The sequence below is a fragment of the Notechis scutatus genome, chromosome 4 (genome assembly GCF_049901735.1).
Source record: "Notechis scutatus isolate UNSWTSFEM ecotype Mainland chromosome 4, rNotScu1.2, whole genome shotgun sequence".
Taxonomy (NCBI): domain Eukaryota; kingdom Metazoa; phylum Chordata; class Lepidosauria; order Squamata; family Elapidae; genus Notechis; species Notechis scutatus.
This window is the reverse complement of record NC_142012.1, coordinates 160,103,411-160,126,221: the sequence shown is the minus strand read 5'-3', so window position 1 is coordinate 160,126,221 and position 22,811 is coordinate 160,103,411. Positions and strand designations below refer to the sequence as shown.

The following is a 22,811-nucleotide window of genomic DNA, read 5'->3' as shown; positions in this document are numbered from 1 at the left end:
GTGAGACTTGTTGCACCGGCGCAGCCTCTTGGAGCAGGAGGCCTTGCAGGGTCCCAGAGACTCATTTCTGGCGGAGTTTGGGGGAGAGAAAGAAAGACTTTTGCTGCTTTCCTTGCATGCAGCCAAAAGCAGAAGAAGAAAGAAGCAGAAAGAAGCAGCCCGGTGTTCAGGCGAGACATCATCAAATTGATGTCTCCTTTTGCTTGTCTTTCAGCACTCTGGAAACTGCGTAGCTAACATTGACATTAATGAATCAGAACAGTTTACCTCCATTTCACAAAATTGCAAAATTAGCCAAGGTAAGTAAATGTTCAAGTTAGAAATCTGAAAAATTCACCCTTTTTCTATCCTGTTCCTGAAAATAATGGAGAGAAAAAAAATCAGTGGCCAGATTTAAACCAATGCTTGTGAGAGGGGGCGGGATCAGGATGATACCACCACCATAAGTCCTTGACTTATGACCACAATTAAGCCCAAAATTTCTGTTATTAAGTGAGTGTTGCCCCATTTCTTGCCACAGTTGTTAAGTGAATCACTGTGGTTGATAAGTTAGTAGCCTGGTTGTTAAGTGAATCTGGCTTCCCCTTTGAGTTTGCAAAAGAGATCGAATGATCCTCTTTGAGTTCGCAAAAGAGATCGCATGATCCTAGGACTTGGTGTGAACCAGGTGCCAAGCATCTGAATTTTGATCACACGATCATAAGGATGCTGAAAAACAATCGTAAGTCACGTTTTTCAGTGCCGCTTTGAACAGTCACTAACTGAATTGTTGTCAGTTGAGGACTACCTGTAACTTGAGCTTCAATTTCCAATATGTAACTCAGTATATCATGAGCCAGACTTCATTTAAGAAATGAATCACTCAGCTGAAAAATAAGGAGTTGTATATTGTTGGAATAGAATGTGTAGGGAAAAAAACCTTTGGGCTGTTTGAATTTTTGGAGAATGGTTAAGGGCTGAATGATGACTTTAAACTCTAACTTTTAAACTCTTTAAAAAAATCATTTTGCTATTGCACCACAATCCTATACATCGCTACCTTATAAGTTGTATTCAGAACTCCCTGAATTCAAAAGTAAAAGAATACTGGGAAGGAATTCTGGGAGTTTCAGTTCTAATATTTTAGAACAGTTCTAATATTTTTCCCCAAAATAAGACCCTGATTTTTTTTCCCACCAACTAAGGCACCAGGTCTTATTTTTGGGAGAAGTCATCCACTGACTAACCTCACTTGTACATGTCACCCCCGGCCTCCTTTTTGCTGTCAGGGGCCTTCAGGAACTTCTTCTGTGGCTGGCAAGGTTTTCCTGAAGGCCTCTGCAGCTGATAATAGAGCTCTGGATCGATCCAGGGCTTTGATATCAGCTACAGAGGCCTTCAGGATAGCCTTGCCAGCCTTACCGGTTGCAGAAGAAATGGGCCGGCCAGGCAGGTGTTGTGGTGTGCGAGGCCTGGCTACAACTGTCCAAAGATAAGTAGTAGGGGAGCTCCACCCTCCAGCCCCACCCTAGCTTAATTGTTACCCGTGCACTCTGGAGTGGGTGGGATCTTAATTAGGGCTTATTTTGGGAGTAAGGCTTATATTGGGCACATGTGTAAAAATCAAGCTAGGGCTTAATTTCAGGGTAGGTCGTATTTTCGGGGAAACAGGGTAGACCTGGTGGTCACCAGGAGAGTACAGTTGAAGTAGGGTGCTATATACATCCTTTTGCCTAGCAAGATTATATAGGCTGGGACTAGATTCACTTCTTTTGATATGAATGTGCCAATAACTACGTGTGCAAAGTTACATGTTATAAATCCCAACGTTTAAAAAGAAAGGTGTCATTTTACGGGTTGCCTAGCCATTTTTGATGAACAAGTGACTTTGGCTGGGGAAGGAAAGGAGAAAGAGAAAAAGGAAAAAGAGACTTTAAGACCTATAAAAGCAATCAAAAAGGAGAAAAACAAGATGAAAAAGAGATATTATGTTAGAAGACAACAGAAAGGAGGAAAGCAGAGAAAAAGGGAGGTGGAGAGGCAAAGGGATAAAGAGGACAGAGAGAAGAATAAGCAAGGGAGAAAGGGGACGAGCCTCAATAGTAGAGAGCAAGATGTAAAGAAACAAGAGTTTTTAGAGATAATGGGTAAACTTTATTGATAAAGGGATTCTAAAGGTACATAAGATTGTTTTTAAATTTGTATTTAGAAATAATTTTAGAAAGTTGGAAATAATGTGTAATTTAAAGTGTGATAAAATGTTTAATATAACTTAGTGGAATTTGTCTTAAGAAAAGGGAACATTTCATGAAATAAGGATTTGAGATATGATGTGGGGGGAAATAATTTTGGAAAATATAAGTATTCCCAAAAGGCATGTTATTTAATTGAAATGGATAAAATGGTTAAGATATAAAGGAGTTGGAGAGAAAGATACAAATGAATGTCAATATTAATTAGATTGTGTTATTTCAGTGGAAATTTTTTTTTTTTGAAAGGAGAGATTTGAAGTAGGAGAAGCAGGAATACCTTAATGAAATAATGATTTAAAATATGTGATGTGGGGGGAATAATTATGGAAAGTAGGTGCTCCCACAAAAGTATGTTAATTAATTGAAAAGTAATGTGCTAAGTGTTTATGATATAAAAGAATATGAATATTAATGAATAGATTAGTATTGGTATTGATAATATTGTATGATTTTAGAATGTACCAAATAGAATCCCAATGTAAGTTAGGTGTTTTATATTAAGTATTATAATTGTAGGGGAAAGAGGTAAAGGCGTCATACTCCAATTAGTGTACAGGAGAAGCTCTTTTTTTTAAAGAAGAAAGATAAATCGATAGCTGGATAAACAGACAAAGAATACTAAATACTATGATTTGAATTGAGATGAGATAAATAAAATAAAATTAAGAGAATCTAAGAGAGAGAAGAAGCTATATAAAAATTGAAAATGGTAATAAGATATGGAATGGCACATAAAATGAATATGAATTTGAGTTGGTGTCTGTACAAAGAGTTTTGACCGGGATTAAGCAACTTTCAGAAAAGATGTTTTTTTTATGTTTATATGTTTTGTGTTCTTATGTGTTTATATTTGAATGAGCTAATAAAACCTTGGAGAAAGGCTAGAAAAGGACAATGGAGAGAAAGATAGAAGAAAATAAAGCAAGTTAGAAAGGGAAAATATGTGATTGTAAGGAAATGTGTTAATGTTGTAAAACTTTCAAATAATTTTTAGAAATTTTTAGAAAAAAGGTTTTATGTTTATCTTGTATGTTTTGTATGCTTTTAAAAATTAATAAAATTTGTTTTTTTTTAAAAAAAAGAAAGGTGTAATTTTTGTCTACCATTAATTTCTCTAAGATGAATTGCCCCGCATTGCTCATTCTTTCCCAAAGATAAGGTAAAGGTGATTCCTTACCTCTTTTTTTTTTTATCTGCAAGCCTTGTTTGTATACTGTAGTAATTTCCATGTAACTTCCCTTTTTAATTTGCTTCCTTTTGTTTCCCTTGTTGTAATTTATTATTGGCTTGCTTCCAGGACAGAAAAACATAGAACAATCCCATTGGGAATTTGTGGATTTGAGTCAATGCGTAGGTTGTTGGCATCGCATAAAAACTCTTAGTCCGAGAGTGCTTCACATTGTGAGACACACCGTGCGGCAATTTAACAATCAGAGTCAATACTCTTCCTTATTTGGCTTTCCAGTAATAAATGAGGCTGAAAGTCAGGTTTGTATATATTCCAATAATTCTCCATCTTAACTTAACTAACATCATGACTTAATACAGAATGTGGTATTTTAATAGATTTTAGCTAAAATCTGAAAAGAGTTGAATAGTAATAGTACTTAGATATATATACCGCTTCACAGTACTTTACAGACCCTCTGTAAGTGGTTTATAGTCAGCATATTGCCCCCAATAATCTGGGTCCTCATTTTACCGACCTTGGAAGGATGGAAAGCTGAATCAACCTTGAGCCATTCAGAACTGAACTGCTGGAGTGATCAGGGAATTAGCCTGCAGTACTGCATTCTAATCACTGCACCACCACGGCTCTTCCTTGAATTTCCTCCCCTTGTGTATATTTTTGAAACCATCATTTAAAAGAAAAAAAATACAGACTTGAGAGAAACTGTGCAAGCTAATTCTTTTTTTTTCCTAACAAAGTACTTGTCCTGTGCAACTTCTCTTTAAATTTTCGTGTAGGTGGTTAATGGAGTGAATTACCGTTTTAAATATTCCATAAAAGAAACAAATTGTTCCAAGAAGGAATTTGTGGATTTGAGTCCAGAATGTAGACCCCTTTCTGGAGGTGTAAGTGAATTTCTTTTATGTCATACTCCTACGAGACAGAGATTCCTGAACAGTGTGCAAGAAGGTATACTAGGTAGGTAGTGTAGAAGTACAAGAAGGAAGGCAGAGATGGATGGATGGATGGATGGATGGATGGATGGATGGATGGATGGATGGATGGATGGATGAATGGATAGATAGATAGATAGATAGATAGATAGATAGATAGATAGATAGATAGATAGATAGATAGATAGACAGTGTTCTGACCCATGCCCATTTCCAACAAATCAGACACAATCCAAAAGGAACAGAAACCTTGTAATGCTTTTACAAAATAATTAGTTGTGATAAGCACAAGCCTTGCCAAACTGCAAGCCTTGCCAAAAGATAACAGACAAGAAATAATTTGCAATACAAGAATCTTCAAATACAAACTCAGGATACTGGAATGTCCACGAGGCTGGAGAATCAAAACGTCTTTGCCTTCTGCAAAGTATGTTCCGTTCACAGCTGGCTTTTATCTTCTTGAAGGAGGGGCCATTACCTTGCAGCCTTACTCCTGAGTTGCCCATGCTGTTGTAGCTGCTCTTTCCTACGAACAATCCTGCGTGCACATGCACTTGACATAGGCTCCTTGGGAACCTCCTCATCACTGCTGCCAGCCCCCACAATCTTTGAAGGCAGCAGTCCACTCCCTAATGGTCCTCGCCCCTCATCTGAGTCCTCGCTCTCCTCAGCCGTCCGCACCTGCTGCCGGCTAACCACAACAGACAGACAGACAGACAGACAGACAGAGAGCAGCTTGTGAACAGTTTTGAACAGGGAAAGTTGTTGTTAGTTGCAAAGTCATGTCCGACCCATCGCGACCCCATGGACAATGTTCCTCCAGGCTTCCTGTCCTCTACCATCTTCTGGAGTTAAGCTCATGCCTGCTGCTTCAGTGACTCCATCCAGCCACCTCAGAAACAGCCTTTTGGCAAAGGGTGGAAATTTAACAACTGGTTCTCCCAGGGTCATGTTGGCCGTCGTGAGAGGCTTGTCCCGCATGTGTGGCAGAGCTGGAGAACAGGGATGGGCCACGCTTCCCACGACAGAGAACCCTACCGTGTGCAAACAGATTGTTAAATTATTTGAATCCCACTACTGGATACAGCCAAAGATAATCTGTGCATGTAACAAAAAGGCTCCTCTCTATTGGAGCAGATTATCTAGAATCAGGAATGAACTCACACTCATACTTTGTGCCAGTCATACAGGGATGCCATCCAGGGGTGGACTTCAAAAATTGTAGCAAAGGGTTCTCTGCCCGGTTGCTGGGTGAGCGTGGCCATGGGGTGTGTGGCCTATTCGGCCTCCTGCACCAGTGTGGGGGGGGGGGGCATTTTTGCCCTCCCCGGGCTCTGGAGGCTCTCTGGAAGCCAGAAACGGGCCCATTTCTGGCCTTCCTAAACTTCCGGGAGGCCCAATTTTCACCCTCCCTGAGCCTCTGTGCATGCCCTGCGCTTACCTCGCATCCAAAACGGGCTGTGTGGGGACTCCTGGGAGGGGAGAGGGGCAGGGTGGGCGGGGCCAGCCAGGAGTGGAATTTGGGGGTTCTCTGAACTACACAGAATCTTAGCTAGGGGCTCTCCAGAACCCCTGTGAACCCCCAGCAACTCACTCCTAATGCCATCTGGAAAAACTGAATGCAACAAAGGAGCTGCCTGATAAAAGCGTGGTTCAGACTTCTTGCTTTTTGTCCCCTTCCAGCTAAATGTTTTCTGTAAAGCTAAAGCCTACATTGACAATAGAGGCAAACTCATCCATTCAGAAGTGGAATGCAGACTGGAAGGTTTGTAACCGTTGCTTCCTTGATTCAGTCTTGCCTGGTGTTCCTGAGCAACAACAGATCCATTTTCTCACGCATTCCATTCTTTAGGGTTTTCTAATAGCGATATCAAAGCCCCCTTAGAAGCGCTGACCTACAGTTCCCAGAATCTCCCCCTTCTGGCCATACTTTCAAAAGATGCAGGGAATGGGCAGAACCTATCAGGCCCCAGCCAACCAGACAAAGTAGAGAGGATAATGGGACTTGGAGTTCAACTTTTGGAGAGTCACAGATTGGCCATCTGAAAACAAGTGTGGCTGAAAAGGTCAAGTTAGGGAGCGCTTCCAAAATTATTTACAGGCTACAGGTTTAGACTGTTTGAATTAAGGACGACCCATAGATATCAACAGGCTATAATATTGAAATTGAGATCCATGTTCTTCTTCCTTGAGCCGGCGAGATGCTGATGCCGAACGTTTTTAATTTACAGCCTGTTTTCAGAAATATTTCAGTAGTTCTTGAAAGCACTGCACCGCTTTAGTGCTTTGTTGGCTCAAGGAAGAACAATGCTGTCTGCCATTTTTAGTAATGAGCAGCACTGTATAGTGGAATGGAATAAATAAATTGTTATTTTTATATGCACAAGTTGGTGGCCATGATAAATCCGTAGATAGCCTCCAGTAACAGCAAATTCCAAACTGCTACAGAACAATTTGCACTCATGCATTTTTGGCATCGGCCAAATGTGTTCATTAATCTCTTACCAAAAATAATAATAATAATAATAAGATAGGTGCAAGCTGCCATTCTTGTACTCTTTCCTTTTTTAAAATAACCTGATATAAACCTGTATTTTTATTTATGTGTTTCAACAGCTGAAGACAATATGAGAACTCTTGCCCAAGTGTGCCCTGGTTGCCACAGCCCAATTGCACCAGACAGTCAAGAACTGAAGAGGCATCTAGAAGCTGTTGTGAAATTATTTAACATCAAAAGCAGCAGTGACTTTTATTTCAAAATTGTGGATATAACAAAGATATCAGGACAGGTGTGAATTCTGACTACCATTGTATTTCAACATAGATTTTCTTTAAAAACATGGTTTGAGGTAGAGTTATCTTTTGACCTTGACTCCTTTCCCAGTTCAGCTGGCCTCATACAAAGTTGATATTGTAATGGAAGACCAGTGGTTTATATGTTTGAACTTCCCCCAGGTAAATGGGTGGGATAACTAGGGATGTAGCTTGTGAACATCAATAATATTCAGCATGAGGGATCAGTAGTTTGATTTGATCCATGGCAGCTTCTTCTATGCCTCTAAAGGGACACCATCTTTCCTTGGCTCTTTCTCTTGCTTGTTTTTATTAGAACCCTGGAGAAGGAATAAGTCCTTGGGGCCACATGAGCTAACTAGATAGCAAGCCAAGATTTTTGTTCTTCATGGTATTCAGCATCCAGTCTAAATACAGTTGCTAATCATTTTTCTCCTTGAATTTCAGATGTTGATTGGACATGTATATCGAATTGACTTCAAAGCTCAGAGAACAAATTGCTCCAAGGCTGAAGTTGAGAAGCCAGATAAAAACTGTCATGCTGTAAAAGGCGGTGTAAGACACTTGGATTAGTTCAACAGGAATATTTTATTTAAGGGAACAATGTCTATGGAGGTCATCCAGGCCATGGTAGTCCCAAAGGTGCTTTTTCAAGAGGCAACTGGACTTTCTGGTTTTTCTTTGAAGATGTTTCGCTTCTCATCTGGGAAGCTTCTCCAGAGAAGAGCTTCAGAGCTGAAGAAGCTTCTTGGATGAGAAGCGTCTTCAAAGAAAATCCAGAAAATCCAGTAGCCTCTTGAAAAAGCACCTTTGGGATGACTTAAGGGAACGAGTTAATTTTAAAGCAGATTCTTAAAATGGAACATTGGTGGGAAATGTTGCATTTCTCTATGGATGCATATTATGTCTTGAGATAATCTTTACAATAAGACAATCCGATGTATTTCTACTCAAACCTAAGCACTAAACACAAGTTAATAAAACTCCTGGGCCCAAACAAACCATCAGATTAAAAGAATTGCCTCATTCACACAATGTGCCCATTTTAATTTACCTGGACTCGTTATTTAGTTTAATATTGGGCTATAATTAAATGAAGGAGATCTATGCTCCAGTTTGCTCCAACTTACTGTTGAATCAGTTGGAAAGCCCAAGACCCCAAACATATTTGCATATACCCTTATTGGGCATGGGTTTTTTGCACGCATGCACACATGTGCACACACACACACACACACACATACACATACACGTGTACACACAAAGATGTAGGTCATGATTTTACAACTTTAATTTATACTCCTTGCTTCAATGTTTTGAAAGAATTCCTTTTCCCCATAGATAAAAGACACTATTCAGAAAACAAATTTTAAAAAATGGTCAACTTTTGGAAAAGAGAACATTCTTCCAAAACACCATTCAATTCAAAACATAATTATTCTGTACATGGTATTTTATTTGTATGTCAATCTTTGACAAGAGATGAGTGTTACCCTTTCTGTTTTGTTTGGTTGACAGGAACTGATGACCTGCCATGCCTTAATTTATGTAAAACCCTGGGAGCCATCAGTCGTACCAGAAGTGACCTGCACAGACAATCAACCTTTCCAGGTATTCAAATCTGTCTCCATCCTTTCCTCTATCACTCTCCCGTCCTAATACCAAATGTGATAATCTGTGTATAGGCCCAGAAATATTGGCATATTTCCCAAGGAATTGATAATCAGATTTTCAGATGTTCTGTTATGAAGATAAATTAGAGAAAGTGGTAGAGAAGAAGTCCAGAAATATTAATTGTACTCATGAAATTGTTCCTCTTAAAGATGGGTAAAAGCTCATTGGTATTGGAGGGTAGGATACATCAGCAGGAATTGATGTTGTTAATTTGGACCACTTAATTCTCTTAATTGCTAGAGAGAGAAAATGCTGACCAATACATACAGAGGTCATCAAGCTAAGGAATAATGTTTTAAAGGTTTTGCTTTGTATGTTTAGTACAGTGCAGAGTGATTTGCAGTTCCTTCAGACAGCACAGGTTCTACCTGATCTATCTTGAAAGCAGTGGTGGTATGCTACTGGTTCAGACCGGTTCAGCCGAACTGGGAATAAAAAAGCCGATGATCAGCTAAGAGGAGGAAAAAAATCCTCTATCATCTGGGAGGAAAAAGAAGATCCTCTCAGATGATTGGCGCTGCAGGCCTCAGGTGGGGTGGAGAAAGCTGTGCGCCGGCGTTAGGCAAAGCATGCCCACCAAGCCATGCCCACCAAACTGGTGGTAAAACAATTCGAATCCCACCACTGCTTGAAAGGGGTTGCCAATCTTAATAGATATTCCTGGAAACTCTGGTAGAAAATTAGTAGTATAATCTTTATTTTCATTGTACATTATATACACAACGAAATTGGTTTAGCCTCTCTGGTGAAATCCATAACAGAAAATACAAAACGACGTGAATAGTATAGAGAATAATCCCTGTACAAGTAATTGGGGGAGAAAGTCTAGTCATACGCTTCCGTATGTGTGTGGAACAGAGGTGGTATTCAGCAGGTTCTGAGCAGTTCTGAAGAACCGGTAGCGGAAATTTTGAGTAGTTCGGAGAACTGGCAAATCCCACCTCTGACTGTCCCTGTCCCCATCTCTTCTCTGCCTCCCGAGTCCCAGCTGATCGGCTGGGTCTTGTTTTGTTGCCCTGCACAGGAGAACGGAGCTGGAAAGCAGGTTAGTGGGGTGGGGGAGGGAATGGGGGTTTTGCAGTATCCTTCCCCCGCCACGCCCACCAAGCCACGCCCACAGAACCCGTAGTAAAAAAAAATTGAATCCCACCACTAGAATGATTGTGCTTGTGTTTAAGAGTCTGACAGTCCATAGGTAGGAGCTCTTTTTAAACCTGTTTGGCTGGCTGGCTATGCTTCGATGTCTTCTGCACAATGGTAGAAGCGATGGTAAAAGAGACACTGGCCATGGTAAAAGAGACACTGGCCAATGGTAAAAGAGACACTGGCCAGGGTGTGAATCATCCCTAAGTATCTTCCTTATTCTGCTGAAACAGCGAGACCTGCCGATGTCATCTAGTGGTGTTAGTGGGCAACCAATGGTTTCTTGTGCCGAATTGATCACTCTCTGTAGTGCCTCTTCACTTCACTCCTGCCTAAAGTACAGTAGATGCAGAACAAAAAGAGGCCAATAACCTCACCTATTCCTAACAACAGTTCCAGAATCCACAAAGAATATAAGGAATCTTTGTGTCAACCATCCAATGAAGGAAATCTTCTCAGAATGAATAGCAAGGCATTCAACAGGGCTTGTCTGTGGCTTTGAGAAGCAGGAGCTCCACATTATTTGCTATTTGAACCCACTTGTGGTGGTCTTCCATGGAAAGAATGAGACACAAGCGTGTGTACTCGGGATGGGAGTCTAGAGCAAATTCCAGTGCTCCCTTTTATTGAGATTTTAGTACATAGTAAGCATTCACATTGTGGATTACAATAATTAGATATAGTACACAGGCTTGTTTACAGTTGTCTGAGCTGCTTAATTGTTTCTAGTGTTTGCTTTTAATTTCCTTGCTTTATCTCAGTGACCTTTAGGCAGACATGTATGTATAAGGTCTTAGACTAATCATTACCCAGTACCCAAGTCAAAGTTTATTCCCACATCTCCCCTGTTTTAGTTTTTTGATGATCGCGGATGCCTCGGTAGCTTTTCACCATCTGCAACAGCAGTTCTCCTTCCATAGGCTTCACCCGACACATTCCTAAAAGTCCAGAGAGACATTGGATAATACAGCATGCACAAAGAGAAAGTATAAAAAGCAATATCATTCCAACAATTAGGTGATGAATCCATGAACCATCTGGCAACCAGGATCAAAGTGCAGACCACACGTCCAGTCCCTCGCCCTCCGATTGTAATGGATTCTCTATTCAGGGTTTGTTCCATATGCTGTATAGTAGCTGTAATGTTTGGAAAGTAATCAGAGATATACATGCAACAATGCGTATGAATCACAGCGCAAACTCCCCCTTGCGCAGCCAGAATAGTATCCACCACATATCTGGTTTGAAGGACAAAGTCAATAATTTTTCCTTTATCCAATAACAATTTTTGTGCGGAACTGTGACAGTAAATCTCTACCCCACAAGTTTATGTGCAGGGGCAACACAAGAGGTTGAATCCTTGCAGTCTCACCAGTTTCTCTATGCAATGCCTTCAACCAATGTACACTACTTCTTGCAAGCTGCATACCACCCACTCCACGAACAGCTGGAGAGTCCTCAAGCGCCCATTCATTTGGCCATTCCTTTTGGCGTATCACAGAGACATCTGCTCCGGAATCTATAAGGCCAGAAAATGATTTTTCTTGAATTTCAATTGTCATTTTAGGTTGGTCTGTAGTCAAATTTTTTTGTCAGCGCTAGCAATTCTGCAGCAACTGGAGAACTGGCCATTTCAGTGGACCCAAAACCGCCAGTTCGTGGGATCCCAATTAAAGGATTCATAGGAATGTATGGAAGCAATAATAATTGTGCAATAGAGTCACTGGCCATTAATGATGCAGGAGTATCAGTGTATAATTGTACCTTAATAACCCCTTTATAATCTTGATCAATAACTCCTGGAATAACAAAAAACCCTTTTTCTGATGCAGAAGACCTGGGAAGTACCAATCCCACTGTTTTTTCTGGCAGTGGCCCATGCAAATGAGTGTCCTCGATGTATACTTGATTAGGAAAAGTCACATCAATTGAGTTCAACATTTTTAAACCCAAACCTTCACTCCCAGTAATTGCAGGCGATGCTTTTGTGACAGCCTTGGGAGCGGGGCTAGCTGCACGCCCCAAATTTAGTTTCCCGGATTTTGGTTCTGATCAGAGCGACATTGATTTGCCCAATGAAACCCTTTTTTGCATTTCGGACAGACCGACTTCGGGCGGACGTCCCTATTTTTGTTTTTGTTAAATGCCATTCCCCCCCCACAGGTGATCGGCACTGGGCTTTAAAATGGCCAGGCTTCCCACAATTAAAACAATTCCCTGTAGGTTTCATCCCTTTTTGTAATGCCATAGCCAAAGTCTCCATGTTGTAAGCCTGAGAACCCACCACTGCACATGCCTTTAAAAGATCAGCCAGAGTAACCTCACCTCTAGCCACCAAAGGCTGTAAGATACGCTTGCAGTCAGCGTTTGCATTTTCAACTGCCAATTTCAGCAAAAGTTCTTTTGCAGCTTCCTCATTAGAAATTTGCTGGGTAATTGCCAATTGTAGCCTTTCCACAAAATCGTTATAAGACTCAGATGCTGTTTGCTTAATTTGAGAAAAAGACCGTGCCGGGGTTCCCACATCCTGGATGTGGGACAACGCCCCAAGGACAGCTGCCATAACCACTGGAAATACGTGATCAGGCAAATTAGCAGCTTGATCAGCAGTGGATTCAAACAAGCCTGCCCCATAGATTTGGTCTGGCGTATACAGCCCCCCCGAATTCCTTCCCCTAGTGATAGCTTCCCTTTGATATTCTGAATCATAAACCACATACTGAGTAGAGCTCAATATCATTCTCATTAAATCTTTCCAGTCACTAGGAATCATGCGTGAGGTAGCCAAACTTGTCAGGAGACCCTTTGTAAAGGGACTTTGAATACCATAATCTTTAACTGCTTTCTTAATTTCCCTAAGTACTGCCAAAGGAATCGGAACCCATTCAGTCTGCAGATTGCCTTGAGCATCCACTTGCCTATTAACTGGAAACAAATTCATCTGGGGAATCTCATCAGGCTCTAATTTCCCCTCATTGAAAGCCTGATGCATCATTGCTTGAACTTTTCCCATTTTTGGTTGGATTTTATCATCCACTGGAGTAGGCGCTGTTGGGGGTAAGAAAACATACTCCAGTTTTGGGGTTGGTGGGTGCAACACAACTCCTTTATAAGGAGGAGGTTCTACTAAAGTTTTTAAAAGAGGTTGTTGCTGGGTCTCTAAAGCAGTCATAACAACCTTCCAATATATCAAAATTTCAGCTGTTGCCCGTGGCTCTTCATGAAGGATAGTTCCAATTTTCCTCCACGTGTCTAACTTTAAAGAGCCTCTCTCTGAGTACCAGGGGCATTGCTGCCAGATCTCTTGCAGCAGCTGTTTCACATTACCTTTTGAAAGAACTATTTTCTCCCCCCCCAGAGGGTTTAAAGATTAAGAAGTTTGTCCTGACTAACTTCAGCAGCTCACTAACATGCCATTCCTGTGGCTGAGAAAGTTTTCCCCCCATGTTCCCTGAAAAAAATCCTATTATCCAGCAATAGTTAAGTACGTACTTTACCTATTCCAGGCGAAGAAACACGGAGGTCCGGACACATACCACCTGCAGTGGATCACGTTGGGGTCACCACTTGTGGTGGTCTCCCATGGAAAGAATGAGACACAAGCGTGTGTACTCGGGATGGGAGTCTAGAGCAAATTCCAGTGCTCCCTTTTATTGAGATTTTAGTACATAGTAAGCATTCACATTGTGGATTACAATAATTAGATATAGTACACAGACTTGTTTACAGTTGTCTGAGCTGCTTAATTGTTTCTGGTGTTTGCTTTTAATTTCCTTGCTTTATCTCAGTGACCTTTAGGCAGACATGTATGTATAAGGTCTTAGACTAATTATTACCCAATACCCAAGTCAAAGTTTATTCCCACACCCAATAAGAAATTTTTCCATGAATTTTTTTTTAAGTCGGGGGAGATTCTCAATCATCCAAGTCATGGTTGTCTCAAAGGTGCTTTTTTTTCCCCCAACTAAACCATACTGGATCTCACATAAAAAATTGTACCACCCTTAGCTTCCCTGATTTCATATGAGTGGCTGAAGGCGGGGGGAACACTGTCAACCTTCTCCAGTTGGGATGATAAGGTGCATACCTTCCAGAAAGGATAGAACCAGTGGTGGGATTCAAAAGATTTTACTACTGCTGGGTGTGGCTTGGTGGGCATGGCTTGATGGGCATGGCAGGGGAAGGATACTGCAAAGTCTCCATTCCCACCCCACTCCTGGGAGAAGGTTACTGCAAAATCCCCATTCCCTCCCCACCCCACTAACCTGCTTTCCAGCTCTGTTCTCCTGTGCAGGGTAACAAAAGAAGACCCAGCCGATCAGCTGGGACTCAATGGGAGGCAGAAACTAGATGGGGGCGGGGCCAGTCAGAGGTGGTGTTTGTCGGTTCTCCGAACTACTCAGAATTTCTGCTACTTGTAGTCTCATGCCTCAAAAACCACAGGAATTTACAGATTAACAGAGTTGGAAGAACTTTGTAGGTCGTCTAGTCCAGGGGTCTCCAACCTTGGCAACTTTAAGACTTGTGGACGTCTTCTTCCGGTCTGCAAGGCTTTGGCAGCGGCAGGGATTCGCGACTCCGCGCGATCCCTGCTGCGCTCGCTGCTGAGGTACCTCCGATCCGTTTGGATTTGGAGGATATAGCTGCCCCTTAGAGGCAGCTGAAGATAGGGGGGACCCAGACAGGGGTTTGGGGGTGTCGCAGACCCCCTCCCCAGCTGGCAAAACCCCCTTCTCCCAAGGCGGTGGAGTGGCGGTCAGCAATGGCCGCCACAAAGAAGCCTGCAGCTGGACAAGATTGTGCAGGAGGAAGAAAGTGAAAGTTTTTCTCTGGCTGAACCGGGACAAAGAGGAGCCTTTAAAACCTGGAAACTTGCCTTTTTTATTGCTACATTGTTTCCCAGAAAGACTGTGTAAGCAGCGGAAGAAAGTGGTGAAAGGGAAAGTTATTTTTTCTCACTCTCCTTCCCTACGGAAGTAGCTGATGGAAATTTGGAAAACCTCCTTGGGCAAAGAAGGTAAATAAACCTAAAAATTAAAGCCAAGGGGATAAAAGATTTTGGAACACTGGAATTAAAAATTAAACGTTTATTGCTATAAGTGGGAAGGAAGAGGTAAAAAACTTATTCTAAGTCTTTATTGAAGAAGACTGCTTGAAGTTTATAAGATTAGAAATTAATGACAATAAGGCTTCTAAAAATCATTTTAAAACTGTCTAATTGAATCTCACCCCAGGAGGAGGGGAAAAAAAAGAAGAAGAAGAAAGTGTTAATGGAACAGTTTGTTCTGATTTGGATTGCTTTGTGACTTTGCGACTTTGGGATTTTTGGGGAACTATTTTTTGAAAGACTAAAAACATTTGGGTTGCTCTTTTAAAAATAAAAAAAATAAAAAATGGCATTATCTGTGCAAGAATTACAAATGGAATTTCAAAAGCTACAAGAAGAGAAACAAGAAGGCAGGGGCTCTTTTGGATCTATCTTTCGTTTTTTGGAAATGGCAATTTCCACTTACCAAGAAATACAAGAATAAGAGGACTGGGATGAAGAAGGAGAAGCCATCTTTAATGGACAAAAAGTTATAGTTGAAAAGAACAAGGGGGGAAAGAAAAGGGAGAATTCAGAACTTAAAAAAGCAACCAAGAAAGGGGAAAATAAGATGAAAAATCGATAAAATGCCAGAAAGCAACAGAAAAGAGAAACACAACAAAGAGGGAAGATCAAAAAAGTGGAATTTGAGAGATGGGGGGGGGGGGCAAAAAGACCAGAATTGATGAGAAAGGCCATAAAGGTTTAAAACAAGATGCTAAAAAAAGGTTTTTTTCAGAGCTAAAGAGTAAAATTTAAATTAAAAAAAAATATGATTCTGCAAAAGTACATAAGATTGTATTGTAGATATTAGTATTTGAAACTGAGTTAGAAAACTGAAATAATATGAGTTAATAATGTATTAAAGGGAATATATAAAATGTTTAAGAGTAAATAATAGAGTTTAATTTTCTATGGAATATTGTTTTGATCATACTATAAACTCAACCCCTTTTTTATTTTTGTTTTATTATTTTAAAATGTAGTATTTTGTGCTAAGCAGAATCAGCATGGAAAGTATGTATTATTTTAAGTGTCAAATCTAGGGGAAAGATAAAAAGTTGTCATACTTCAACCAGTGATTACAGGAGAAATATTGTATTAGAAAGAAAAGATAAATAGATAATTGAAGAGAACAGACAAAAGATACAAGTATAACTATTTAAAATGAGATGAAAAAAATATAATAGAATTATGAGAGTGAATAGAGGAGAGAAAATATATAGAAAATACAGAATGTTAATTAAGATATGAAACAGTATATTAAGTGAGTATGAATTTGATTTATGTCTGTATAAAAAGAGGTAACCCGGGGTAAGCCGCTTTCCAAAAAGAAGTTTTAGGTATTTATGTTTTGTGTTTTGTATGTCCATGTTTGAATTAATAAAATCTTAGAAGAATGTAAGAAGAACGTCGGAGGAGAATAATGAAATTGTAAATAAGACAGATGGATAAAAAGAATGTATACAATCTAAAGTAAAAGAAATATAATTTGAATAATAGAAGGAAAGGGAGAAATAAAGAGAAGCCGGGATAAGATATAAAGTTGAATAGATGTGATAATTTGGAATTATTCTGTCTTTAAATAAGATGTTATATATGTTTTTTCAGAAAAGATCTTTTATGTTATTACAATCTATGCTTTGTTTGTTTGTGTATTGTTTTGTAAAAATTAATAAAATTTGCTTAAAAAAAAAAAAGACTTGTGGACTTCAACTCCCAGAGTTCCTCAGCCAGCAACGCTCTGCGAATTGAAGTCCACAAGTCTTAGAGTTGCCAAGGTTGGAGACCCCTGATCTAGTCAACCCCACCCACCCAAGGAGGAGACCCTACACCATTTCTGACAAATGGCAGTCCAATCTCTTCTTGAAAGTCTCAAATAATTCAGAGACTTATTTCTGCATTTCACCGTTCCGTTCAAGATGTTGATTGTGCTTTCCTTTCCAAGCTGCCAAGGCCTTTACCTGACCCATCTGAAAAACCGTTTTTGTGTATGTGTCCTTCCAGGCTCATGAATTGGGAGAACCCAAAATTTTAGAGGATGAATTTAACGTCTTTCATGATTATGAGGAACAGAATTGGTAAAGAAAGGAAGAAAGAAGGCAGTGAGCTATTTCTCCACTCTTGGAAATGATGATGTTCTTGGGATTTCTGACTGCATAAAAGCATAACACTTAAATACAGTTGCAGCCAAGGTTGGCCTGCAGCACCTGCCTGCTTAGCTTCTTAATGTTTTGCAAGATACAATAAATAGTTAGCAACAGTGAAACAAGAACTGTGATTCAGCCACCTCAATCAGCCAGCAATGCGCACAACTGCCTTCTGCAGGACCAGCCTTGCCTGCTTTCAACCCTGGAGAAAAATATCCCCTGGAAGAGAAAATCTCCAGCAACTCCATGGGTGAATTACGTTAAGTTTCTCTGCAGTCAGTCAGGATGGAATTTCAAATGTGATCTACTTTCCTACATACCTCATTCTAATCAATATTTTATGACAAATTTATGAGGAATGGCACTAATTCAATACAATTATATTTATGAATTAACCCAATCTTGTCACTACTGGATTGACATATATCTGATTGTATACCTTTCCTTGGTTATCACAAATAAAAGACATATATCAAAATACCGGAGGACTAAATTTGCTTCATTTGAAACATCAGAAATGTCACTGGAGACTTAGCCAAACATGTGTCCTCAGAGCCCACATTCACGAGCAATGAACTACTTCTCAGAATGGAAGCGTCCCTCCCTCTTGTTTTGAAAACCTCAAGCTAAGACGTATCCATGCATGACCCAGCTAGGAAACACAACTACTAGGTCTTCCTCAGGGATGGGATTCTACCGGTTCAGACCGGTTTGGGAGAACTGGATGTTAAATTTGCATCTGATTTGCTGAACCAGTATTTGAACCGACCGGCTGGACCTGCCCACTCTGCCCCACCCCTCCCAAGAGTTTTCACACGGACTATTTTTGATGCAGGTAAGTGCAAAGTCCGCACAGACGCGGGAAAAACGGGCCTTCCAGAAGTCCGGAAATGGGCCTGTTCCTGGCTTTCAGCAGGCCTCCAGTGCCCGGGGAGGCCATTTTTGCCATCCCAGAGGCCTGAGGGAAGCCTCTGGTCCCTTTGGAAGGTGAAAAACGGCCCTACCAAAAGTACTGGAAGTTCAGAAATGGGCCTGTTTCCGGCTTCCGGACAGCCTCCAGAAACTGGGGGAGGCCATTTTCACCCTCCCAGAGGCCCGAGGGAAGCCCCTTGAACCTTGGGAAGGTGAAAAACAGCCCTCCCGGAAGTTCTGGTAGACCACACGCACCACAGCCACACCCATCCAGCAACTGGGCAGTGAACTGGGATTTTTGAATCGCACCCCTGGTCTTCCTAGAATGCCCGTATTGTAGTTTTGTGCCACAATATTATTATTATTATTCATCGCTCAGTCAGCCAGATGTTCAGACTGGATTTAGTCCACCTATTAAGTCCTTCCAAAGGACCTGACAGTGGTTGATATTTTTTAAAGGTATCTTCACAGAATGTAAGCTGTTCCATGTAAACCTGCCTTTAGCAATTGATTGATGGTGAGTTTGTCAATGCTGATGATATTCAAGAAAGGTTTCAGTTGCTAGGGATTGCACCTATTACTATCTGTATTACCTTTGCCTCTTAACATTTATATGCAGCATGACTCCCAGTCACTCTGGGCATTTATGATTCTTTCTATGATTAATCTAGGCAGGCTTTTTCCTCTTTTCTGATGGTGGACAGGCCTTGTAGTTGAGGTACCTGATTTTGATTCCAGAACAGCTCTCTAACATTCATCTCAAAGGGCAACCAATGACCTAACGCTCACCAATGGCTCCTTTTGAGATTATCTGGCAGTGTGCATGTTATCGATTACAGGTGCTACAGACAGGGGTGGGCTTCAAAAATGGGCCCATTTCTGGCCTTCCTGAACTTCTGGGAGGCCCGTTTTTCACACACACACCCTGCACTTACCTGCATCCAAAACGGGCCACATGGGGACTCCTGGGAAGGGAGGGGAGAGGAGGAGAGGGGTGGGTGGGGCCAGTCAGGAGTGGGATTTGAGGGAGTGGGAGTGGGATTTAGGGGCGTGGGATTTCTCTGAACTGCACAGAATCTTAGCTAGGGGCTCTCTCGGACCCCTGTGAACCCCCAGAAGCCCACCCCTGGCTATAGATAAAAGCAAGAATTGGCCGCCAGAATTGTTGTAAACCAATTAATTGTGAGGGCAAAAAACAAGGGCCAAGAATAGTTTGTAGCAAAAGGCAGAGCTGCTAGTTTTGTTCTTGTTCTTGGCCACCAGCTGCCAAAACAAAAACAAAAAACCACCAGTGGCCATATGTCCCATAAACCTGTCTTGTGCCCCCCCCCACCCAACAGTTTGAGACTAGAAGCCCCAAAATTCTTGTTGTTCTGTGTAAAAATTTCCTTTGTGCTTCCCCAAATCCATCAGACGGATTGCATAGAAGATGTGGCGATTTTTGAAATGGTTTGTGGAAGCTGGGGAGAAGAAGAACCAAAACAGCTTCTAAAGTCCCTCTGAGGTCTTAAAGTGAGGCATGGGAGAGCCTCTGGTCTTAAAGTGAGGCATGGGAGAGCCTCTGTTTAAAGCCAGGGGGCTGGCACAGCTGGAAATGAAGCCGTCATCTCCTGTCCCCCCCTGATCCATTGCCTTATTCTTCTCAACAGCAGCATACTCCCTATGGCGTCCTTTGTCAGTCTTTCTTGTGTCCCCCGGGGATTAACCTTTTCCCAGGATCATATCTTACGGATACAGAAACTCTTGGTGATTTAGTCTTCTCCCACGATGATATATCCCTCCCAGTAATCTATTTTCTCATTGCCCTCAGTAAGCTTCTTTGCAAGATTCCTGTTTTACACAGAAAGGCTCCGCTTTCTCTTTTGAGCTGTCCTGCTGATTGACAGCTACGAAGTTATAGCCTGAAGAAACCAATCACAGTGGACTTCCGGTTTGCAGGGCTTCGGCGGCAGGCAGGAAGTGTGCGGTTTCTGCCTGGGCTCGCCGCTGGAGTGCCCCGAGCCAGCTGGCTTCGGGGCTAAGCCACCCGGTAGAGGTGGTGAAGAGGGGGGAGATCGCCAGCAGGGTTGAGGAGAGCTGCATCTCTCCTCCTCCTACGAAGTTATAGCCTGAAGAAACCAATCACAGCCACTTGGTGGCAGTCATGTTACGATCAAAAGAATTCCAGGCTCCCTGAAGATACATGTGGGCTTCTGGTTTCTTCCATTTAGACCATTAGGGAGCAGTAAAGCTGCCTGTGCTTCATAGTTCTCCTTCCTTGCTATTGCTCAGCTCACCTCCTTTTTGCCAGCTTATGGAGGGAATCAGTCGTGGGATTCAGCAGGTTCTGACCAGTTTTGGAGAACCGGTAGCAGAAATTTTGAGTAGTTCACAGATTAGTTCGCAGAACTGGCAAATCCTACCTCTGACTGGCCCCGCCCCCATCTATTCTCCACCTCCTGAGTCCCAGCTGATTGGCTGGGTCTTCTTTGGTTGCCCTGCACAGGAGAATGGAGCTGGAAAGCAGGTTAGTGGGGTGGGGAGGGAATGGGGATTTTGCAGTACCCTTCCCCCGCCATGCCTACCAAGCCACACCACACCCACCAAGCCACACCCACAGAACTGGTAGTAAAAAAAATTGAATCCCACCACTGGAGAGAATGTGTCAGATCTGCCATCTTCAGCTTAGCACTTTGCTGGCATCCTGCCGTAAATTGTTAGGGGAAGAGGGGAGGAAAGGAAGTAAGCAATTGGCATGTAGAAAATAGAGACGGGTGGGGGAGTGACAATCCTGAGGGAAACCAGAAGTGTGAGAACCAGCCGATTCCAGCCTTCAAGGCCAGCGAGCCTAGGAAAGGAATGTGAATTGCAAGCAACACCAAACATCCGAGCAGTTCCCAAAACACCTACACAGAACGTCATTGGACAAAGACAGACCAGTCAAGGGAGGAGGGATGGGGAGAAGGAGAAAGTGCTGTAACATTTTGCACGGGAACTTTAGTTCTAGCCTTGCTTTGTTTGCAACCATTAATCCTTAGTAAAAGAACCTATATGTTCAATCAAACGGAATCAAAGGTCTTTCTTTCTTAGGGACCTAGCTGGGGCAAGCCTGACAAAATGACTGAAAAATGTCACTCCATAACTTGAACAACTGATGTGCCATGCTAGCTGGTTGGCATGCTTATCAGGGGCCACTTCAAAGAACACCGTTCTTTGTTTCAGGTGATGCATGACACTTCAATTTGAGAAAGAGATTGGCCCTCCCTGCAAATCATTTTTCACACTCTGGCACTGTCCGTTATTGAGCAAGACTCATATTTCCAAGCCTCCAAGCAAGTTTATGACAGGAAAATCTCACAGAAATCCTGCACCAGCAAAACTGTCATATTTGACATGGAATGGAACGGAACAGAACAGAACAGGAAAGAATAGAATAGAATAGAATAGAATAGAATAGAATAGAATAGAATAGAATAGAATAGAATAGAATAGAATAGAATAGAATAGAATAGAATAGAATAGAATAGAATAGAATTCTTTTATTGGCCAAATGTGATTGGGCACAGAAGGAATTTATCTTGGTGCAAATGCTCTCAGTGTACTAAAAAGAAAAGATACATTCGTCAAGAGTTAAGAATCGTAAGGTGCAACACTTAATAATAATCATAGTATACAATAAGCAATCAAATCATGTTGTAATGAAGAGGCAGTCGAGTTGTTTGATCATGAACAACTGAATCATGATGATCTTTATTGGAGTCTAGTCTTGCATTTATACACATTTTTAGTTATCCTCCATCACTGGTTAACTTTGGTTACTGCTTAACTTTCGTTACTGTTTAGCACAGTAATTAATTATCTCTAGTTAAAGTCTAACATATGTTTACTTCCTCTCTCTAATCCTCCTTTAGATTAGTGACTTTGTTTACCTGAGTTGTATTTGCTTGGAAACATTCTTTATCTGAGGTTTGCCATCCGAGATTGGAATATTCCTGCAATTACAACTCTACATAATCATACTAGGAAACAGTCAGTAAAAATCATTAGGATACAAGCAACAACAGTCATACAGTCATAAGTGGGAGGAGATGGGTGAAAGGAAGGATAGGAGGATTAATAGTAATAGTAATGCAGACTTAGTAAATAGTAGCATGGTTACCCATAGACTTTGCTCATTGGAGGGTCACAAAAAGATGGTTGCAGTTCACATAATCTGCAATTATCATAAATATATGCCAAGCATACAAGTTTTGATTATGTGACTACAGGAATGTCATAAGTGTGAAAAGCTATCATAAGTCACTTTTTTCAGTGCCATTATAACTTCAAATGATCACTAAATGAAACTAAGTTGAAGACTACCTCTATATTACTACAGTCTTGATTGCTGCAATGAATAATTCCTTGTCTTAAAAAAAAATCTGGATTCTGTAATATACTGCCTGGATCCTTTCTTCATATGTGATTGCAATATTGTAAATCCAAACATTACTGGGAAATGATTCACAGTAAAATGGAAGATATTCTAAAGATTGTAATTCCATTACAACCTGGGATGCTTAATTTCACTATCGGAGGACACTGAACTAATACTTAACAACTGGAGTGATTTACTTACCCTATTGTGGCAAGAAAGGTTGTAAAATGGGGTTAAACTCCACTTACAACTGCATAGAAACAGATGTTTTGGGCTCAGTTGTAGTCATAAGTCGAGAACCC

At 41.2% G+C, this 22,811-nt stretch overlaps 1 protein-coding gene across 1 annotated transcript in view; it reads left to right on the top strand.

Moving 5' to 3' along the window:
- Positions 1-17,150, top strand: part of LOC113422709 (kininogen-1-like) — a 64,653-nt gene extending 47,503 nt beyond the window's left edge. The window contains exons 5-12 of the mRNA XM_026683828.2: positions 215-299; positions 3,529-3,719; positions 4,200-4,307; positions 6,039-6,120; positions 6,972-7,144; positions 7,596-7,703; positions 8,667-8,759; positions 17,059-17,150. Of these exons, the coding sequence (XP_026539613.1) occupies positions 215-299; positions 3,529-3,719; positions 4,200-4,307; positions 6,039-6,120; positions 6,972-7,144; positions 7,596-7,703; positions 8,667-8,759; positions 17,059-17,136 (918 nt within the window). The 3' untranslated portion in view covers positions 17,137-17,150. The remainder of the gene's footprint in view (positions 1-214; positions 300-3,528; positions 3,720-4,199; positions 4,308-6,038; positions 6,121-6,971; positions 7,145-7,595; positions 7,704-8,666; positions 8,760-17,058) is intronic.
- Positions 17,151-22,811: the final 5,661 nt, after the last annotated feature.